Source organism: Falco peregrinus, chromosome 8, assembly GCF_023634155.1.
Source record: "Falco peregrinus isolate bFalPer1 chromosome 8, bFalPer1.pri, whole genome shotgun sequence".
Lineage (NCBI taxonomy): Eukaryota > Metazoa > Chordata > Aves > Falconiformes > Falconidae > Falco > Falco peregrinus.
In genome coordinates, this window is record NC_073728.1 from 55,580,724 (window position 1) to 55,597,370 (window position 16,647).

Sequence of the window (16,647 nt, forward strand, 5' to 3'; positions counted from 1 at the left end):
GGGAAGACAGTCTTTTCACTGAATAATTCCCATTCTAAGAGCAGTTCTGACTAATAAGTGGTTTGAGGCAGAATAATTTTTATGGAGTCCTCAACTGGTTAAGAAATTGACTTCATGTGAGAGATGTTACAAAGATATATAATCTTGTACAACTATGAGCTGATTTAGCTTATTTTCAAGAACAGACTTTGGTGGGGTTTGGGACATAGGGGGTTTTTTACTAGAAATGCCTTTTAAATATTTATTAGTGTCTTTTAAATATTTATTAGTTTCCTTCTCCTTCCTGTTGCTTAGGATTGGTTATTATAGATGGGAAAACTTACGCATTTATTTCTGTAGAAGTTTACTTTTCCAAAGACTTCTAAGTTTTTGGACTTGAGGTAGAGAAGGATCATAATTACATTTGAGAGAGGGGCAATAGCTTCTTCAGATTTCATGAATGATCTCTCCTTTTTTTCCCCATGAAGGTCACTTTTTTTTTTTTTTTTTTATGATGGGACACTTTACACAATTAGTTATTTTCTTTTTGTCATTTTTGTTTTCCTGTTCTACATCATGTAAGTTTCATTAAACTGACCAAAATGTCAAAAAACACTTTATGGTGTTCTTGAGTTAGGATGAAAATACACTTCAGCGGCAACTTACACCATCATGTATCAGTTGTCCTCATAATGATGATGTTTTTCCTATTAAAACGGATGAAATGCTATTACCTAAGCATAGAAATGCTATTACCTAAGCATATAAAAAATATAATCTGTGTTTTTATAGATCAAATTTATTTCAGCCATTTGAATTATAAACATTATTTGGAGGGCGGCTTTTTTTTTTTAATTAACTGGCTATTGAATATGTTGCAGAAATTTCTCTTAAAGTTAAAGTTCATATAGCTCGTGCTATGCGGAGACTGTCCTTCTGTCATTAGATGTTGAAGTAAACTTAGTTATCCTGAAGTAATTACTAATTTTCTGGGCTTTAAGCCCCATAAATGTTAGTTCAGTGCCCTTCATTGTAGTTCTTGAACCACCTTTGAAGTATCATTAGGAGATCTGGTTGTATGTTCATAATGTAGGAAATTGTTGTATTATATAATCTCTGTTTTGTTAAAACATGGATTTAGAGAAACAACATTTATAAAAATAAATTGTCGGGTTTGTTTTCCTAATTTTTGTTTTGTTTTGCTATGCCAGAGAATTTAACTGTTTTTTATTAAATACGTCTTCTGTCACTGCACTTTATAGCAGCTCTTCAGGCATCTCTTGAAATATTTAATTTCTCCTTCCCTTCAAGACAATATTTTCAGCAAATACTAATTCATCACTGAAATAAAGCACACTTCTGATTAGTATATTGGTTTTTACTACAGCTATTTATTAATAAATTTCTATACTTCCTTCACATCTGCTTCATCCTCAGATATTTGTACATGTATGTGATGTACCACTGCCTCAGAATCAGATGCTCATACTCTTACAAAAATGAAATATATAAATGTCTTGGAGAAACAGGCACAGAAACATTTCAATAAACATTTAACTAATAGGTTCTTGCTTTATTACTTCTATCGATAACAACCTCATTAAAACCCACGATGGTATCTGACATTGTCTGCTTCCTGGATGTATACTTGCCCCTTTAAACCTCCATTCTGCAAGTTGTTTGGTGTTTGTTCTCTGGTTTTTTACTCTTAAGTATAATTGCTTTTCATCTTGCAGGTTATAGATACATCATGAAATAAATGGAATTCTGAATTGCAAATTTTCATGTTTTCTTTGCAGAGGTTTTGAAGATGTCAGCAGATATACCATTAAACATTAATATCAAGGAGCCCCGATGGGATCAAAGCACTTTTGTTGGACGAGCCAGTCACTTCTTTACTGTAACAGACCCCCGGAATATTTTGTTATCTGATGCCCAGCTGGAAAATGCAAGAAAAATAGTGCACGATTACAGGTATGGCATTGATCACTTCCACTGCTGGCCCCAAAAAGTCCATTCAATGATGAGTCCATGCTTATATATTTAAAAGGAAATATTTAAAACTCTCTATTCATTGCACCACTCTTTCTTCTTATTACGGAGCTTGAAACACTTTTTTTAAAAAAAACAAACAAATTTGCTAATGAATGGGGAAATTATGTCATCTGAGAACGCCTATTAAGTATTCTGAAATACAGAATTGTCTAATTCTGAAAATAGGTAATAATGACAATAGAGTTTAAAACTGCCTCTTAGGTGTTATGTTTTTGGGAGAAAAAAAGTTTCTTAAATACTTGCAAAGTAAATTTTCAAAGTTTCATGCTAATGACTCCAGAGATTTTAGCTCTACATTTTAGGTGTAAAATCTGGTACAGGTTTGAGTAAGTGTGGTGCTGGATATATTGACTCAGCCACTATAACCACTGCCAGGAGTTTTGATTCCTTTTATTTCACCAGTCCATTTAAAAGCTGAAAATCCACAAGCTTATTATGAAGCTAGATTAACTTAGTATGAACATCCCAAAATCCTCTGATGCCATATGTGTCACTGGAGGTTGCAGTGTTTTATAACAGTTGTGTTTTTTGCTGTTGTCTTGTTTTGTTTTTTAACTTGTCCCAAGACAAGGTATTGTGGCACCTGGCTTGACAGAAGATGACTTGTGGAGAGCAAAATATATCTATGATTCAGCCTTTCACCCAGACACTGGTGAAAAAATGGTCTTGATTGGCCGAATGTCAGCTCAGGTACCCATGAACATGACTATCACAGGTTGTATGATGACCTTTTATAGGTAAGTGATGGCAGTATAACACATAAAACATTTGTCTACAAATTAGATAAGTGAAAATCAATGTTACTGTCCAAAGAGCATTTTAGAAGATTTATAATAATTATTTTTAAATGTAAAATTTTGCTTCCTTTTCTCTTTTCTCTCTGCATTCTCTCACACTATTAATGGTTTCCTCTAGAAGTAGTTGTGAGATAAGCCCTTAGCCCCTCTCCATCACCATCCCACTTTTCCTCAAACTGGGAAGGTTGAACGTTCCAAAATCCCATCTGTGTAGGAGTGCTGTGTGGAGGACAAAGAGGAGGAGATACCTGGGAATTTCTAACCTTAAAGATCTGGCATGTAGGATGTTCTGTCTGCCAAGTGAGTACTCAATATGCTTCAGTCCATCAGTCATCAAGTTTCTCCAGCTCCTGTTTGATCTTTCCATTTCTTGTATAGTTCTTGAATCACCAGTCCAGGGAAGTCCACAGCAGAATCCAGTATCATCTGTTAGTAGACTCCACATTAGAAATATTTTCCTGACACAATATTTTGTTAGCAAGAAGTGGTGGGAGGTTCAGAGGAAACAACAATAGTGGTTTTGATGCTGAGATGTTACAAATTCTTGACTCGCGCTCCAGAAGGGCACAGCTATTTTGAATGGTGCATATATACATGTGTGTTTTAAAAAACAGTCAAGAATATGAATAAAACCATCGGTACAGCTGCCCGTTCACAAGCACTTCTTACTCTTTTATGCATGTCCTGTTATTATCTATAATACTTAGGGCACATTTGCATTATTGGTAGTCACACAACCTAGGTTGTTTATTAGCCTTGAAGATGTTGGTTTCTTTGGACCAAACCCTCAGCAGTGCAGACAGGATTGTGTAGATGTCCTTAGATGATGCACTGTAGCTTCCATCTTACTGCACATCACTGTGTTCTGGTTATTGCTGGACACTGGAAGAAGCAAATTCCTTGTCATACCTGTGAGGGCTCTGGGGTGTGCAGTAAGGCAGTGTGAGTCATGCCTAAGCTTTATAGCAGGCCTAACATCCTCTGCACACTGGTAGCAAGGGAACAGGAGATGAGTCAGGAGAAGAGTTGTACGTGCACAGGAAGAAAGGAGGAGGAAGAACAGCAATAGTGACAGAAAAAAATCCCGCCAGTTTATCACTGTTACTTTGGCATCTAATTCAGATACTGGAAACCAGAGGGAGTAAGGACACGCTTTCAAATCAATTTTTTGCAATTTTGCAAAGAAATAATGTATCTTCCCATATCAGTACCAAAGCCTCATGATAGACACCCACCTTCTGCTCTAGCATCTCCTCTTTGCCTTCATTGGTACAACTACCGTTTCTTCTTTAGCGCTTTTAGTTTCCATCTCAGCCCTCCAGTGAGAACCACATTCCTGTTACAGTTACTGCTTGTGTTACTAAATAATTTGTTGCTGTCTGTGTTATTTAATAATTGACTTAAGTATAAGCATTAAAGTCCTATGGAAAGTTATTTTACTTAGCGGGAAATAGTTTTCAGTAGCAGCTGTTATTTTGGGGGGCATGGTTCCCCTGACTGAAATTCTGGAGGAGCAGAATCTTCAGCGGTGTTTGCACTGGGGGCAGTTTGTGGTCCGAGTACACAAACACTTTTTCCCTGGTACATTCTCCTAGCCTCCAAGTATTTGTGGATCAGGAGCTTTCTGATCCAGAGGTAGGGTTTTATTTAATAGTCCTTTGTGGATTTCTTTTTCATAAGTTCATCCCCTTATTTAGATACACTACTAGTTTGAGAGAAAAAGCATTCATCTCTCCACAGGACAGCCCTGTACACTGTGAAACAAATTGACTGGCATTTGTTACTTACCAGCATAGCCATTTGTAAAATTATTATGATTATATATTGACAGGGACCACATTAGCTTGTTAAATGGGAACTCTGCAACTTGAGCAGAATATATTTTTTCGCTGCCCACCACCCATGCTTACAAGTTAGTACCTCTTTGTCCTAAAGACAAAATGTCTGCATACTGGCCATGGCATAATTTATGAGGATTCCTTGGAGCTCTCTTTTTTTTTTTTTTTTTTTTTTTTTTTTTTTTTAAATTGATGACTGATCATATGGTTCATGCTGTACTGAACCAGATTAACTTCTGTGCTGTACATGTGCTTGTTAAACATACAGATGTTTTCATGAAAATAATTTTTCATTTTGTAATTAATTGTCTTTTAATAGAGTTCTACACATGACTGAATGTTTTAATGTCACAGGGATTTATTAAAGCAATGGCATCATATTAGCTTTCTGAAGACTGAGAGGATAAACCCTGTCTCCTAAAATCTGCCTCTCAGTCACTTATGGAGCTTCCAAAGAGAACTAGCAGACTGTAAAGCTATAATAACCCTGGAAATATATTCTAGAAATTAGTGTTTCATATTTCTCTGTGTGTTTTTTAGAGAGGCTTGCCCTAATGCTTTTGTTATTACAACAACCCTTCACCCCAAGTGAACTTTGCTTTTGAATTACATGCTTTTGAGTTCTATTCTTAAGAGTACTTTCATTATCAAGACACGATAACTGCTTGCACTGGCTTTTCTTCATTTGCCATCATTTTCAACTGTGTTTCTAAAAATAATAATAATAGTTTCTCTTTTCAAGAACGACACCAGCGGTGGTTTTCTGGCAGTGGATTAACCAGTCCTTCAATGCCATAGTCAATTACACAAACAGGAGCGGTGATGCCCCGATTACTGTAAGGTCAGACACTGAACCACTTCTGATGACTTTATAAGTTGTTCTCTGATGTACTGGAACATGGTTGGGCTTTAAAGTTGGAGATGGTAGAGGGATAAGTTTTTTCATCTATGCTAATTATTTGATATGCACAGATGAGAAGCCTGGGAATGATAGAGGCGAGAACTCCATTTCTGTCATTAAAGATAAGCCTAAGCACCTTGATCATAAGCGTAGGATTTAATAGGAGTCTGTGTTGCATGGCTCAGTCAACCATTTGAAAGTACCTCAGAGGTTTGGTGTTATACCTGGATATTTCTAAGCTGATATTTCATGTGGACCTTCAGGTGTCTCTGTGCCATCCTATCCGTGCCCTGCAGTACAGCCCACCACACTCTGTGCTTATTTACAAAAAAGAGGACCGACCCTTCAAGGAACTGATCTGCACAGTATTCAGTTCTACTTGAAGGCAAAGAGAGAGTCTAAATAGGTGCAGAAAGCTGGAAATCATGACTAGGAAAATGTGATTGCAGTGCTTGACTTTCTGGTTTTGAAGCTGACTTGCTTATAGATGTCTGGGAGAAAATAGTGGATTCAAGGATATACAGGCGCATCCTAGCTGGGAAGTATGTGAAGTATGTTTCAGGGCAGATTGGGTTGGATTTGGGTGTTTGCAGCATAGCTGGTCTGCCTGTGTGCGTTTTGGTACAGTTGATTGTAGACATGGCCTTAGAAATCCAAACTGATTTTATTAGTTTAAGCAATTAAGAAATTAAATACAGAACTAAATCCTCAAGGTGCTCAGTCAGACACATGAGAAAACGCTGAACAGATAGCAATGCAGAACCAGCACAACCTGATTCAACGTTAAGATGTTGCTTGCATGTGATTTTTACTGCTGTGAAAGAAAAGTGTTTAATTTAGTGTCCCATTTGAATCTTCCATCCACATGTTATTGCAGTATCACAGAAAGGTCTACTTCTTAATTTCTTGGGGGGGCATAACTACATGTGTAAAACATAAGTTTTTTTGAAAGTGAGATAAATGTAGTTGTGCATGCACAAACGTTTTTATTTTTGTTTCAGCCAGCTGGGAACAGCCTATGTTTCTGCTACCACAGGTGCTGTCGCCACAGCTTTAGGACTTAATGCACTGACAAAGGTATCGCTGATTATTTTTTTTTCCATTCTTAACTAGACTTCGGTGTTCTGTCGAGATGCTAACAGCTCACTTCTTCTGTGTATCTTGTGTCATGTTGTGCACAGCTCCTAGCATGGAGTTGCAATGGCCCTGTGCAGCTCCCTTCTTTAGATCTCAACCTTATTTTTGCCCCATGTAGATGGTTTTAAATGTATTTCAAGCAGCCTATCCTCCTCATATATGTATCAAACAGCCTTGTGTTTTGTTAATACAAACTGCAACTAATAAGGTACCTTTTTTGCAGTTTCTTTTTTATATGTCAAAGTATCTAATAGTATTTGAAAGTTAATTGGGGTGGGTATGTAATTAGAGCAACATAGACTCATTATCCCGTGAACTGTATAGGTGTGTTTTTGAGGTGCAGTATCGCTTCTGCAAACGTGGACATTACACTGGCTGAAGAACTCGTAAAGAGGTGTCTCTCTCTACACGCGGAAAACTCAAATTATTTAAACAAGTGCACAACACAGTCAAGAAAAAAAAGACCAACAAGAACGTGTTTTGTACCCCACTGCTTCGGCTTTAGCCTACTGGGAATGGTATAGCATTGAGAAGTTATTTGAGAGACTATTCTAAGCAGAGTAATTCAGACTATACAAGCCACTAGATGCATAGCCTCCATAGTCAGTGCCTGTAGATGCAAAGCAGCTGGTATGGATGTTGCTGGCTGTGACCTTGCCAGCAGAGACAGTAAAGTTGAGGCTTGTTTAATGTTGCTGTTGGGCTGACGGGCATGATCAGGAGGTGGCACTTCTCTGCAGTGATGCTACTAAATTAAGATTGTTTTTTCCGGTCTCCTGCCACTGCTCACTCTGAGAGAAGTATTTATGACTTTTGTCTTGTTTGTTTGTTGTTTTACCTCTGCCCCACCAGTGAGTTTGCACTGAATTTTAATTTAAAGGAATTTAATTAATTCTGCATTAATTAAATTTAATTTAATTTAAAGGAAATAAGTCATGTCTATCATTAGCACAAGAAGCATTTTAATACGACCATTAGGAAAGAAAATGATTGTGTAAATTTTTTTCTTTTTTCTTTTTTTTTCCCCTCTCTTTGTGTTTTACAGCATGTCTCACCTCTTATAGGGCGGTTTGTTCCTTTTGCTGCTGTTGCTGCTGCTAACTGCATTAATATTCCACTAATGAGACAAAGGTAGGTAAAAGAACAAAGATCACTCATTCTAGAAGAAAGGATGTTACTGAGTTTTTAGATCAGCATGTTACTAAACAATGCACATTATATATCTTTAGCTTGTGTCAGGACATTGGAAAAACCTCATGCATGATCTTGTTTTGATTGGTTGATTAATTGATTGTGACAGGTATAAAATAGAACATCCTCATTCTCTTCAGATAAATATCCATAGAATTCTTCAGTCTCAGATCTCAGAAACTTGATCACATGGACCCTTTAGTACAAACTCCGCTTTGGAAAAATACAGCCGTTTCAAAAATGCAGCTTCAGATCCCACATGCAGAAGGTAGTCATAGAAGTCAGGCTGCGCGGTTCTGTGAAATCATCTGAGATTACAAAAATACGCACTTTCTGAAAAACAAGATTCCATGTGTATTCTGCTTTGACTAGGACTAAGAATAGAAGTGGAGAAAAACAAATGGAAAGCATCCCCTTATAAACACAAGGTTATGGGCAGAAAAGGGAATATTTAAAGTTTGTATTAACAATAAAATTCAAGCCATAGTAGTATTTTACCTCTTATAAAAGATGATGAGAAGAATAAAGGCAGTCCTCAGTATATCTGCCTTTCTGTCTGCTTCTCTTTCCCCTAGAAGTTTTCCCTAGTATGTGAGTGTAACACCTAACCCTGCACTTCAGCAAAGGATCTAATAGAAAGTAATAGTTACAGAAATTTAGTTTGTTTTCTGTGTCCATTTATACTTTCAAATATGTTCTTAGTGGTTGCAATGAAAACTCAAACTGGAATGCCAGAGGGGAATTTCCACAAAGGTTTCTGGTTCAGTTCAGTGAAACTAGTCTTCCCGTATTCCCTGTGGTGTTGTCTGTCAGAAAGGACAAACTACTTCCCAAGAAGTCCAGAAAATTCCTCTTTTCTGAATTGCTTTTTGAAGGAACCTCTCTCTTCTGTGAACTACAGAAATAACGCATCTCCTTTCTTCCTGCTTGGAATGCACATGACCAGGCTTAAACAGCAATTGCTGTTACAGATACTCAGCTGTTTGCTTTTCAGAGTATTTTACCCCAGATCTTTTCTCTGCCCTTTGAAATTTTTGTGCCAAGGAGTGTTACAAACAAGCTACCTTGGGAAATAAAAGAAAACCCATAATTCTTATAATTGAGAATTTTAAGGAGACAAAGATGAGGTGACAGGAAAGGTGAATAAATGCATGTCAGTCACTGATTTATTTTTGCCCCCTGTTCAACAGGGAACTCAAGTTTGGAATCCCCATCACGGATGAGAATGGAAACAGACTGGGTGAATCAACAAAAGCAGCTCAGCAGGCAATTACCCAGGTGGTTATATCAAGGATTCTTATGGCTGCTCCTGGCATGGGTAAGAATAGCTGCTGTCATGTGCAGCTCCTGATTATCAGTTTGTAATGTGAGGGAGAGATTAAATTCTGTATAAGTGATTTTTCTCAGAGGCCAAATTGTCTTACAGTTATGCAGGCAGCTTTTACGTTTCTGTTAAGAAGTTCCACAGAGAAATGTACATTTCTTACTGTGAAAACATCCACAGTGTTACACTGAGGTGCAGCAGAAAAGCACCTGGGATGCTTTTGCAGAAAAGATACAGGTAGCAAAGGAATGGTAGCAAATTCTGCTTGAGTGGCATTGTTTTAGTGAAGAGTAGGTGCCTTAACCAGTGCCAGGGTACTGAGCTCAGGTTTAGTTACATGTGAAATTGGGAGAGTTTAGCTCTGTAAATACCAATCCAGTATCTTGAATTGGCAATGTGAAAGGAAAGCTCAGTGAATGAGAAAAGGATGTGAAAATTGTATTGGTAAATTTTAACAGAAAATTAAAACAAAGTGTCTTTTCCTCCAAGGTTAATTTTTTTTCTCATTTGCAGCAATTCCTCCCTTCATAATGAATACATTGGAAAAGAGAGCCTTTTTAAAGGTTAGTCTTAGATAATCTTTGTATATGTATTTAATATACTCAGTTAGTATTTTCATGAATTTGAAATACTTTGAGTCTTCATATTTGGCTCCCAAACACTCTTAGGAAGACGTCACTGCAGAGCGTGATTCATAGCTGTTGCTTTCTTTATGCCTTTCTTAGAGAGGGATAGCTTGGTTCTTTATATCACAGTGTAAAATAACTTTAAGAAAATATAAACTTTTTTGTTATTTTTATAATTGTTCTTAAAATGCAGAAGTCCTCCTAGTAAATAAACCTTCCTTGTACTGAGACTTGGAATACAGTTGATAAGAAAAAAATATTGAAAATTTTAATTATTTTTTTTCAAGATAGCAATAAGGAGGCTTTGCTTAGCTGCTGTAGTAGCAGTTTGACTTTGGAAACAATAATGATAGTAAAAATCTCTTTTGAAAATGGTCCTTTAAAATTTACTGGATGAGCAAGTGCAGAGTAGGCATAGAATGAGCATACTTTGTCAAAGATTACTTATGTCGCGTATTCTGTTGATGCTAATGTAGTGTGAAGTCAAACACCTGGTGTTAGTAAATATATAAACTAAATCGACATTATGCACTGTGTGCACATGAGAGGGTAAAGAACAATAATGAGATTAATTATAGGGTTGTCTAACACAAGAGAAATAATATTGAGATGAGGAAGTCTATAATTCTTTACCAGTAAAGGGAGTTTCATCTTCACCAGCTGGTATCACTGATTTACTTACCAAGTAGCTCCGGGCAGTCTCAGCCTGGGGTTCCCACGGGTACCCGGAGGCAGTCTGTCTCCTTCCTCATAGAAAAACCTAGCCAAAAGAAAACATGGTCTGAGTCTCCAGACCCTCCCTTGGAGAAGTGGTTTGGGTAGGGACTGGGAGGGCAAGCAAGGGAGGTTGCCTGAATTTGTTTGCCTAAGATAAAGTTTTCTAAAATATTAAGATTCTATTTCTTATTATTTCTGCCTTTCTTTTTTCTTGTGCAGAGTTAATTACCCAGTTACATACACCATTTGAAAGTGCTTCTGTATATATAAATGAGGCATTGGGAAGAGGTCCCAAGTGTCTTCCAATTTTAAAAACTGTTTTTCCGTGAAATGCTTCGCTTCTCCCTTGTTAACAAAAAACACTAGTGCTCAGAATATAAAAACAGGAAATGCTGGACTTTTGGAGGGAAAGTCAGTGTGTGCTGCTTTTATCTCCTGAAAGAAATGAGACTGCAGCACATCCAAACACACTATTTGTCTGCAGCATAACGAGTCCTATGCTGATTTGGCTAATTCTTAATTGCTTATTTCTTTTGACCCATACCCTGTTTGCAGAGTAGCTTTAAGCAGCTTGTGATACTGTTATGTTCATGAGAATGTGTTACCCAGAACATTATCCGTTGTTTACAAAAAAAAAAATCATAAATTTCAAGCAAAAATTAAATGTATTTGACATGAGAGAAATATCACAAACACTATCAGATCAACTGGCAGATTCATGACATTTGTGAAGAAATTGCAGCAATCCTCAGGGTCTGGAGATAAATATCTATTGTTTTTGTGTGGTGTAATCAACATAAGGGTGTTGTGAATTTTTCAGATCAGCAAAAATGAGCGATTTCTTCAGTGACTACTCAGTGGTCTTTGGTACCATCATGACCATTTATGCTCACCTGTTCTTCCCCCTCAGCCTCAAAGACTGTGAGTTCAGGTGAAACACTGCTCTGCAGGTAGTCAGTGGTAACACTTGGTAGAGAATAGTATTAAAACCAATAAGCTGCATTTTTAACAAGCAGCTTCTGCATGTCTTCTTGAGGTTTCAGAAGCACCATCCCATTTGAACTACTCCAACACCATCCACATCTTTACTAACTCATTATTCTTAGCCTTTGCTTCGCATACCATCACTCTTGAAAATAATTCTTGTATGCTTGTCAAAGCCTATTAACACACAAGGCCAGAAAACGGGCAAATGGTTATGAAATAATGAAGAAAATAAAATGGTGTTCTGCAGTAAGAGAGAAAGAAATGCTTCTGGAATGCTGGTCTCAGTGATAGCAGGTTATCATGTTCTGATATTTGAAATAAGATGTAGGTTATGTATTAGTAATGTATTCATCCTCCATATTCCAATATTGTTTTCCACAAGGACATTTTGATGGTAACATTTAGTATGAATTAACAATATTCCCAAAAGTTACTGCTAGAAAATGACTCGAGGTTTTTTTTAAAACACAAGCACATGCCTGAAAAAGAGTATTTCTTGACTTGAAAAAATATTTTTTATATATATGTGCTCCTGCTATAGGCTTTAGCAGTGGCTTTGGCTGCCATTTATGCGATTATGCAGTGTAGAAGTTCTTCATTAGGCTGTATAATGTCTGTGTTCATTATCCCTTCCAACATACACTTGACTAGCTCTTCACACAACCAAGTTACTTCATCTGCTGCAGCAGGATCCATAAACAACCTTGCTCTGAGGCACAGCATTTTATAATTTATTTTAATTACAGGTAACCTTTCTCCTAAGGAAAGAAATTATTTTTTCATAGAAACTTCTGAAAATTCTCATCAACACTGAAGTTTTAATTTATATTACTACTCTTACAGGTTCAGCTACTGTTTCTCTCCTGTTCTACACACTGTATTAACATTCAGGTTGATTACAGAGATTTCCTTATATATCCTTAAAACAACCTCCTTGGAGACAAGTATCTGTTGGTTTTGTGTGGTGTAATCAACATAAGGGTGTTGTGAATTTTTCAGATCAGCAAAAATGAGCGATTTCTTCAGTGACTACTCAGTGGTCTTTGGTACCATCATGACCATTCATGCTCACCTGTTCCTCCCCCTCAGCCTCAAAGACTGTGACCTTGGGGTCTCTTAGTCTGCAACTAAAATCTGTATTCAAAACTAGAACAGAGAGCCTTTTTTTTTTTTGTAAGCATCATTCTTGAATGTCTGATGCCTTAGAGTCCTCCTTGCATTCCTAATTTAACTGTCATTTCAGTTATTCTGTTTGTTTGTTTTTTTTTTAAAGCAGGCATAGCTAGCCTAGGAAAACTGACAGATTTTGAGTTCCAACAATGAAAGGAAGCAGTTAGAAAAAATACGGATTTTGTTTGCTTATCGTTTCTCTATTTTCTCTCTTTGCGGTAACCACTAAAGATGCCATAAAGACATCTGGAAATTAAATCCTAATTCATTGGGAACTGCCTTCTTCCAGAGTGAAATGATAGTTCTCTAACACAGTAAATTCTTCTGCTGTCTTGTACTTTCTCCATTTTCTCTCTTTGTAGGGATGTACAGCCTGCATCTGAGTTTTGCTTTATTGTTTTACATTGTTTCCTGGACAACTCCAATTCTTAATATTGACCTCCCACTGTTAGAAGTTTACCTCATCATCTTTCTTGATTAATTCAGTGTGGTAACATTCTTAAAAAATAAAGGCTGTAACTCAGATCAAGTACCTCCTTGGCAAAAAATGTTCCAGCACATGAAATAGATGTTGTTTGTATTGTCTTTACTAGTAAACACCTCTCACTCTCTCTCAGATTAATGACACACTCTGATAAAGGCATGAAAACATCTATTACTCTTATGATAACCTCTAACAGTCTCTTCAGTTACAAAATCATGTTTGGAAGTATCTTGGGTCCCACACTCATACTGCAACATGCAACAACCCTCTCCCTTAAATCTCCTCAGAGACTGAAATCATTTGCAGTACGGAGTTTGACGTGTTCCCAGATACATGTAATATTCAACCAGTGCCACAGTCCTACATCCCTTTCACTGTCAGTCACACCGTCTCTTGTCATGAGCTCTCCCAGCATATAAAATATAAAGTACTTTGAATGAATTTATCTCATCTGAGAGTCAAATGAAAGTGTGTTTAGTGGAATGCCAGAACAGCAGAGCACTGCTGCATTCACCCTTTATCCTTCTTGCTGTTGCTGTCTTTTTCCATTTATCTGTTGTTGCAGGTTATTGCTGAATTGCACGGTTCTTCCTGCACTCATTTCTGGATTACAGGTTGACTCGGGGCAGGGTGGGGGGGAGAAAAAAAAAGATAAACAATCTTCTACATAATTTCTTCTCCCTCAGGTTCTGTAGAAAATTCAATCCACACAGGCTTGTTTTCCATGCCTCTTACACTGCTGTGACCTTCCTTAGAACGAAGATTTGTCCTGCTGAGCTTCCTGAATTTCTTTTTTCTGTTTCTAGTCTCAAATAGAACCACCTTTTTTTCACCAGTTTCCCCTCTAACTCCTATATCTTGAGAAATGCTTCTTGCAGAAAAAAAACACCATCTTTGTTGAAAGCATAATCTACTTTAACATGTGATTTTTAACTCATTAGGTGTTTTGTTTTCAAATCAACTTCCTGTTATCACAGCAGTTGTGTATGTCCTACTTACTGCAGACACTGATTTTATTGCAGCAACAGAAGGCCGTTGCAGCAGTGTTATTTAAACAGGTCTGGGTTTATTTTTAGTAATTAATTACAACTAAAATTCTAACATGGGAAGGAAGTGGATTCCTAAATCATTTAAAGGCCTACAAGAAAATTTACCATATTTCTTGCCATATGTTCAAGTTCTGCAAAAGTTGCAGTAATGAGGAATATGTTAAAAATGCATTTGTAGGTTATGCGTTGCTTCCTCAGGTGTTTCCCCAGTTCTTCTCCCCTTTTTTCCTTTAGCGAAAGGTGAACTCTTGCAGAGCTGGAGCGTGTCAGACTGTGCTACAGGGGCAAGTTCCTGCATGTCAGAGCAACTCATAAGACAGGAAAATGGGCTAAGTGAGGCAGACTTACGTGTTCCCTTTACACCTCTCATTTATGGTTAGTGGCTGCACATGCTGTTGCTCACAAAGTAAATCTCCAGCTGGAAGTTAAAACCATTTCATGTAGCCAAATAGACAGTTGGAGCTGTAACCAGATCTTGCTCTTGCAAAAGTCACTGTGCCCTTAGAAGTGTGACAGCATCTTGCACTTGCAGCACCGCTCCAACCTTTGCCTGTGTTGGTAGCTACCGTGGGCTTGTGTGACTCAAAGAAATGGCCCATGTACTCAGGATCAGGTTGTAAGTAAATCAGTCAACAACCTAGTGTAGTGTTTAAGGGACACTTACTCAGGATAACATTGAGATCACTGGGAATTATTACTTTTCAAAGAGCTTGAGCTCTCAGATTGGAGCTCAGCATTAAGGTGTGCTGGTAATTGTTTTGCCTTCATCATGTCCAGGAATCTTTAGGTGCAATCTCTCTTACAATACAAGCAGTAAAGAAAAGACACCATGCTCACTGTCGTGTGGTTTGTTTTCAACAGAGGTTTCCTTGGATGAGTGCTCCTATTCAAGTTGGATTAGTTGGATTCTGGTAAGTGACTTCTTTGGCTTGTGCATGCTATTAAGAGAGACTTGTAGGGTTTTTTTGGAGAAAGTAACAATATTTCTGATTTGTTCAAAGACTAAAAAGTTGAGAGACTGGATGAGGATACTGATATGGAGGTAATTGATGATACATGTAAAAAAAGTCATTAGTAATGAAGAAGCAGCCAAGAAAACACAGAGGGAGGGAGAAAGAAAGGGAATGGTAAAAAGGCATGTAGCAGCTCGATTCGAAAAGATGCTTTGGCTGTTACCTCCTGTAGAGGCTGCATTCTTGAAACATTTGGTTAATGGAAAGTTTTCATTTGCTGTTGTCTAGCATAAAGTTGGCATACACACAAATGCAAAACAGTGGAAGGACATCAAATCATCGGGTTTTTTGTTACTGTAGTAAGTTGTCAGTAGTCTTACTACTGTAGTCAGTAAGTACTTGTCACACCTTGCCCCAGCACAGCCACCAGTCCCCCACAAGGTTTCAAAGGTTCATCTACTGTTCATGCTGTTTCTTCATCCTCTTCAGGCCAGTCCACCCTGCTTCTTACCTCTGCTGCATCCTTCTCCTTATCTCTCCTACATCCAGGGCAGCTGCTCCTCCTCCTCCCTCTGCTTCTTCCAGGTCTTTCATTGGCTGCTCCTCTTCTATACCCCTTAGAGCTATTTAACTACTTAGCAGGAACCAGCCCCAGCTGCACCTTATGCACATCAGCCAACCCACGGCCCCTGGAAGCCAGCCGACAGCTGTATATTGTTAATTAACCCAGCTTCATTCCTCTACAGCTTTCTGCCTAGAAGACCAGTCTTAAGGGTTTTGAATTCTCTTTTAGCACCCTAAATATTGTAAACCCATTTTTTTGTCTCCTGCAGTCTTGTGTTTGCAACACCCCTGTGTTGTGCGCTATTTCCTCAAAAAAGGTATGTATTCTTGATACATTATTCTTACTTTACTGTTATACTTCCAGATGCAATGTACTGCAGAGACAGAAACAAGTGGTCATTGCCTCCTAGAGCATACAGTCTTAATTCCCATATAACAAGTGTGATAAACATGAGAATATTCAGAAAAATAACTGTGTTACTCATCAGTAATATATAAAGGTTGAATTAAGCTTGAGATGCAGCTACCAATAATAGTGAATGAGAGGTTTGGGTGAGTAATTTAACCATACTATTTCAAGCTGAGAAGTTTGAGCTTAATAATACAAAGTTAAGAATCGCTGAAATGATTCATAAAAAAGGCTAATGTGGCCCAAACAATGCATTCATGTTCTGTAAGGTTATGGCTTCCTTAAATATAGTCAGAGCCCATTTTGTTTTCAGCTGGGAACTCCTCTGGTTATACAGAGCAGCACTTGACTATACATGCTTATTTGTAATTGGATTAATATTTTCCCAGAAAGGCTTTTTCATGAATACACAAATAGCTCAGTACTGAAATACTGTCTTAGAAACAATAGTCATCATAGCTGAAAT

The 16,647-nt window shown here is 37.6% G+C and overlaps 1 protein-coding gene across 10 annotated transcripts in view; it reads left to right on the forward strand.

Moving 5' to 3' along the window:
* The window catches only part of SFXN1 (sideroflexin 1), a 47,313-nt gene that overhangs the window by 23,068 nt on the left and 7,598 nt on the right, over nucleotides 1-16,647 (forward strand). For 7 of the 10 annotated variants that reach the window (XM_055812452.1, XM_055812454.1, XM_055812453.1 and 4 more), the window contains exons 2-10: nucleotides 1,779-1,953; nucleotides 2,601-2,771; nucleotides 5,412-5,510; nucleotides 6,572-6,647; nucleotides 7,753-7,838; nucleotides 9,089-9,216; nucleotides 9,736-9,785; nucleotides 15,117-15,166; nucleotides 16,042-16,089. In XM_055812452.1, the coding sequence (XP_055668427.1) occupies nucleotides 1,790-1,953; nucleotides 2,601-2,771; nucleotides 5,412-5,510; nucleotides 6,572-6,647; nucleotides 7,753-7,838; nucleotides 9,089-9,216; nucleotides 9,736-9,785; nucleotides 15,117-15,166; nucleotides 16,042-16,089 (872 nt within the window). In that variant the 5' untranslated portion in view covers nucleotides 1,779-1,789. Of the gene's footprint in view, nucleotides 1-1,778; nucleotides 1,954-2,600; nucleotides 2,772-5,411; nucleotides 5,511-6,571; nucleotides 6,648-7,752; nucleotides 7,839-9,088; nucleotides 9,217-9,735; nucleotides 9,786-11,385; nucleotides 12,653-13,084; nucleotides 14,631-15,116; nucleotides 15,167-16,041; nucleotides 16,090-16,647 lie in introns of all 10 variants that reach the window. The other 3 variants (XR_008748448.1, XR_003552056.2, XR_008748449.1) reach the window with 3 other exon arrangements.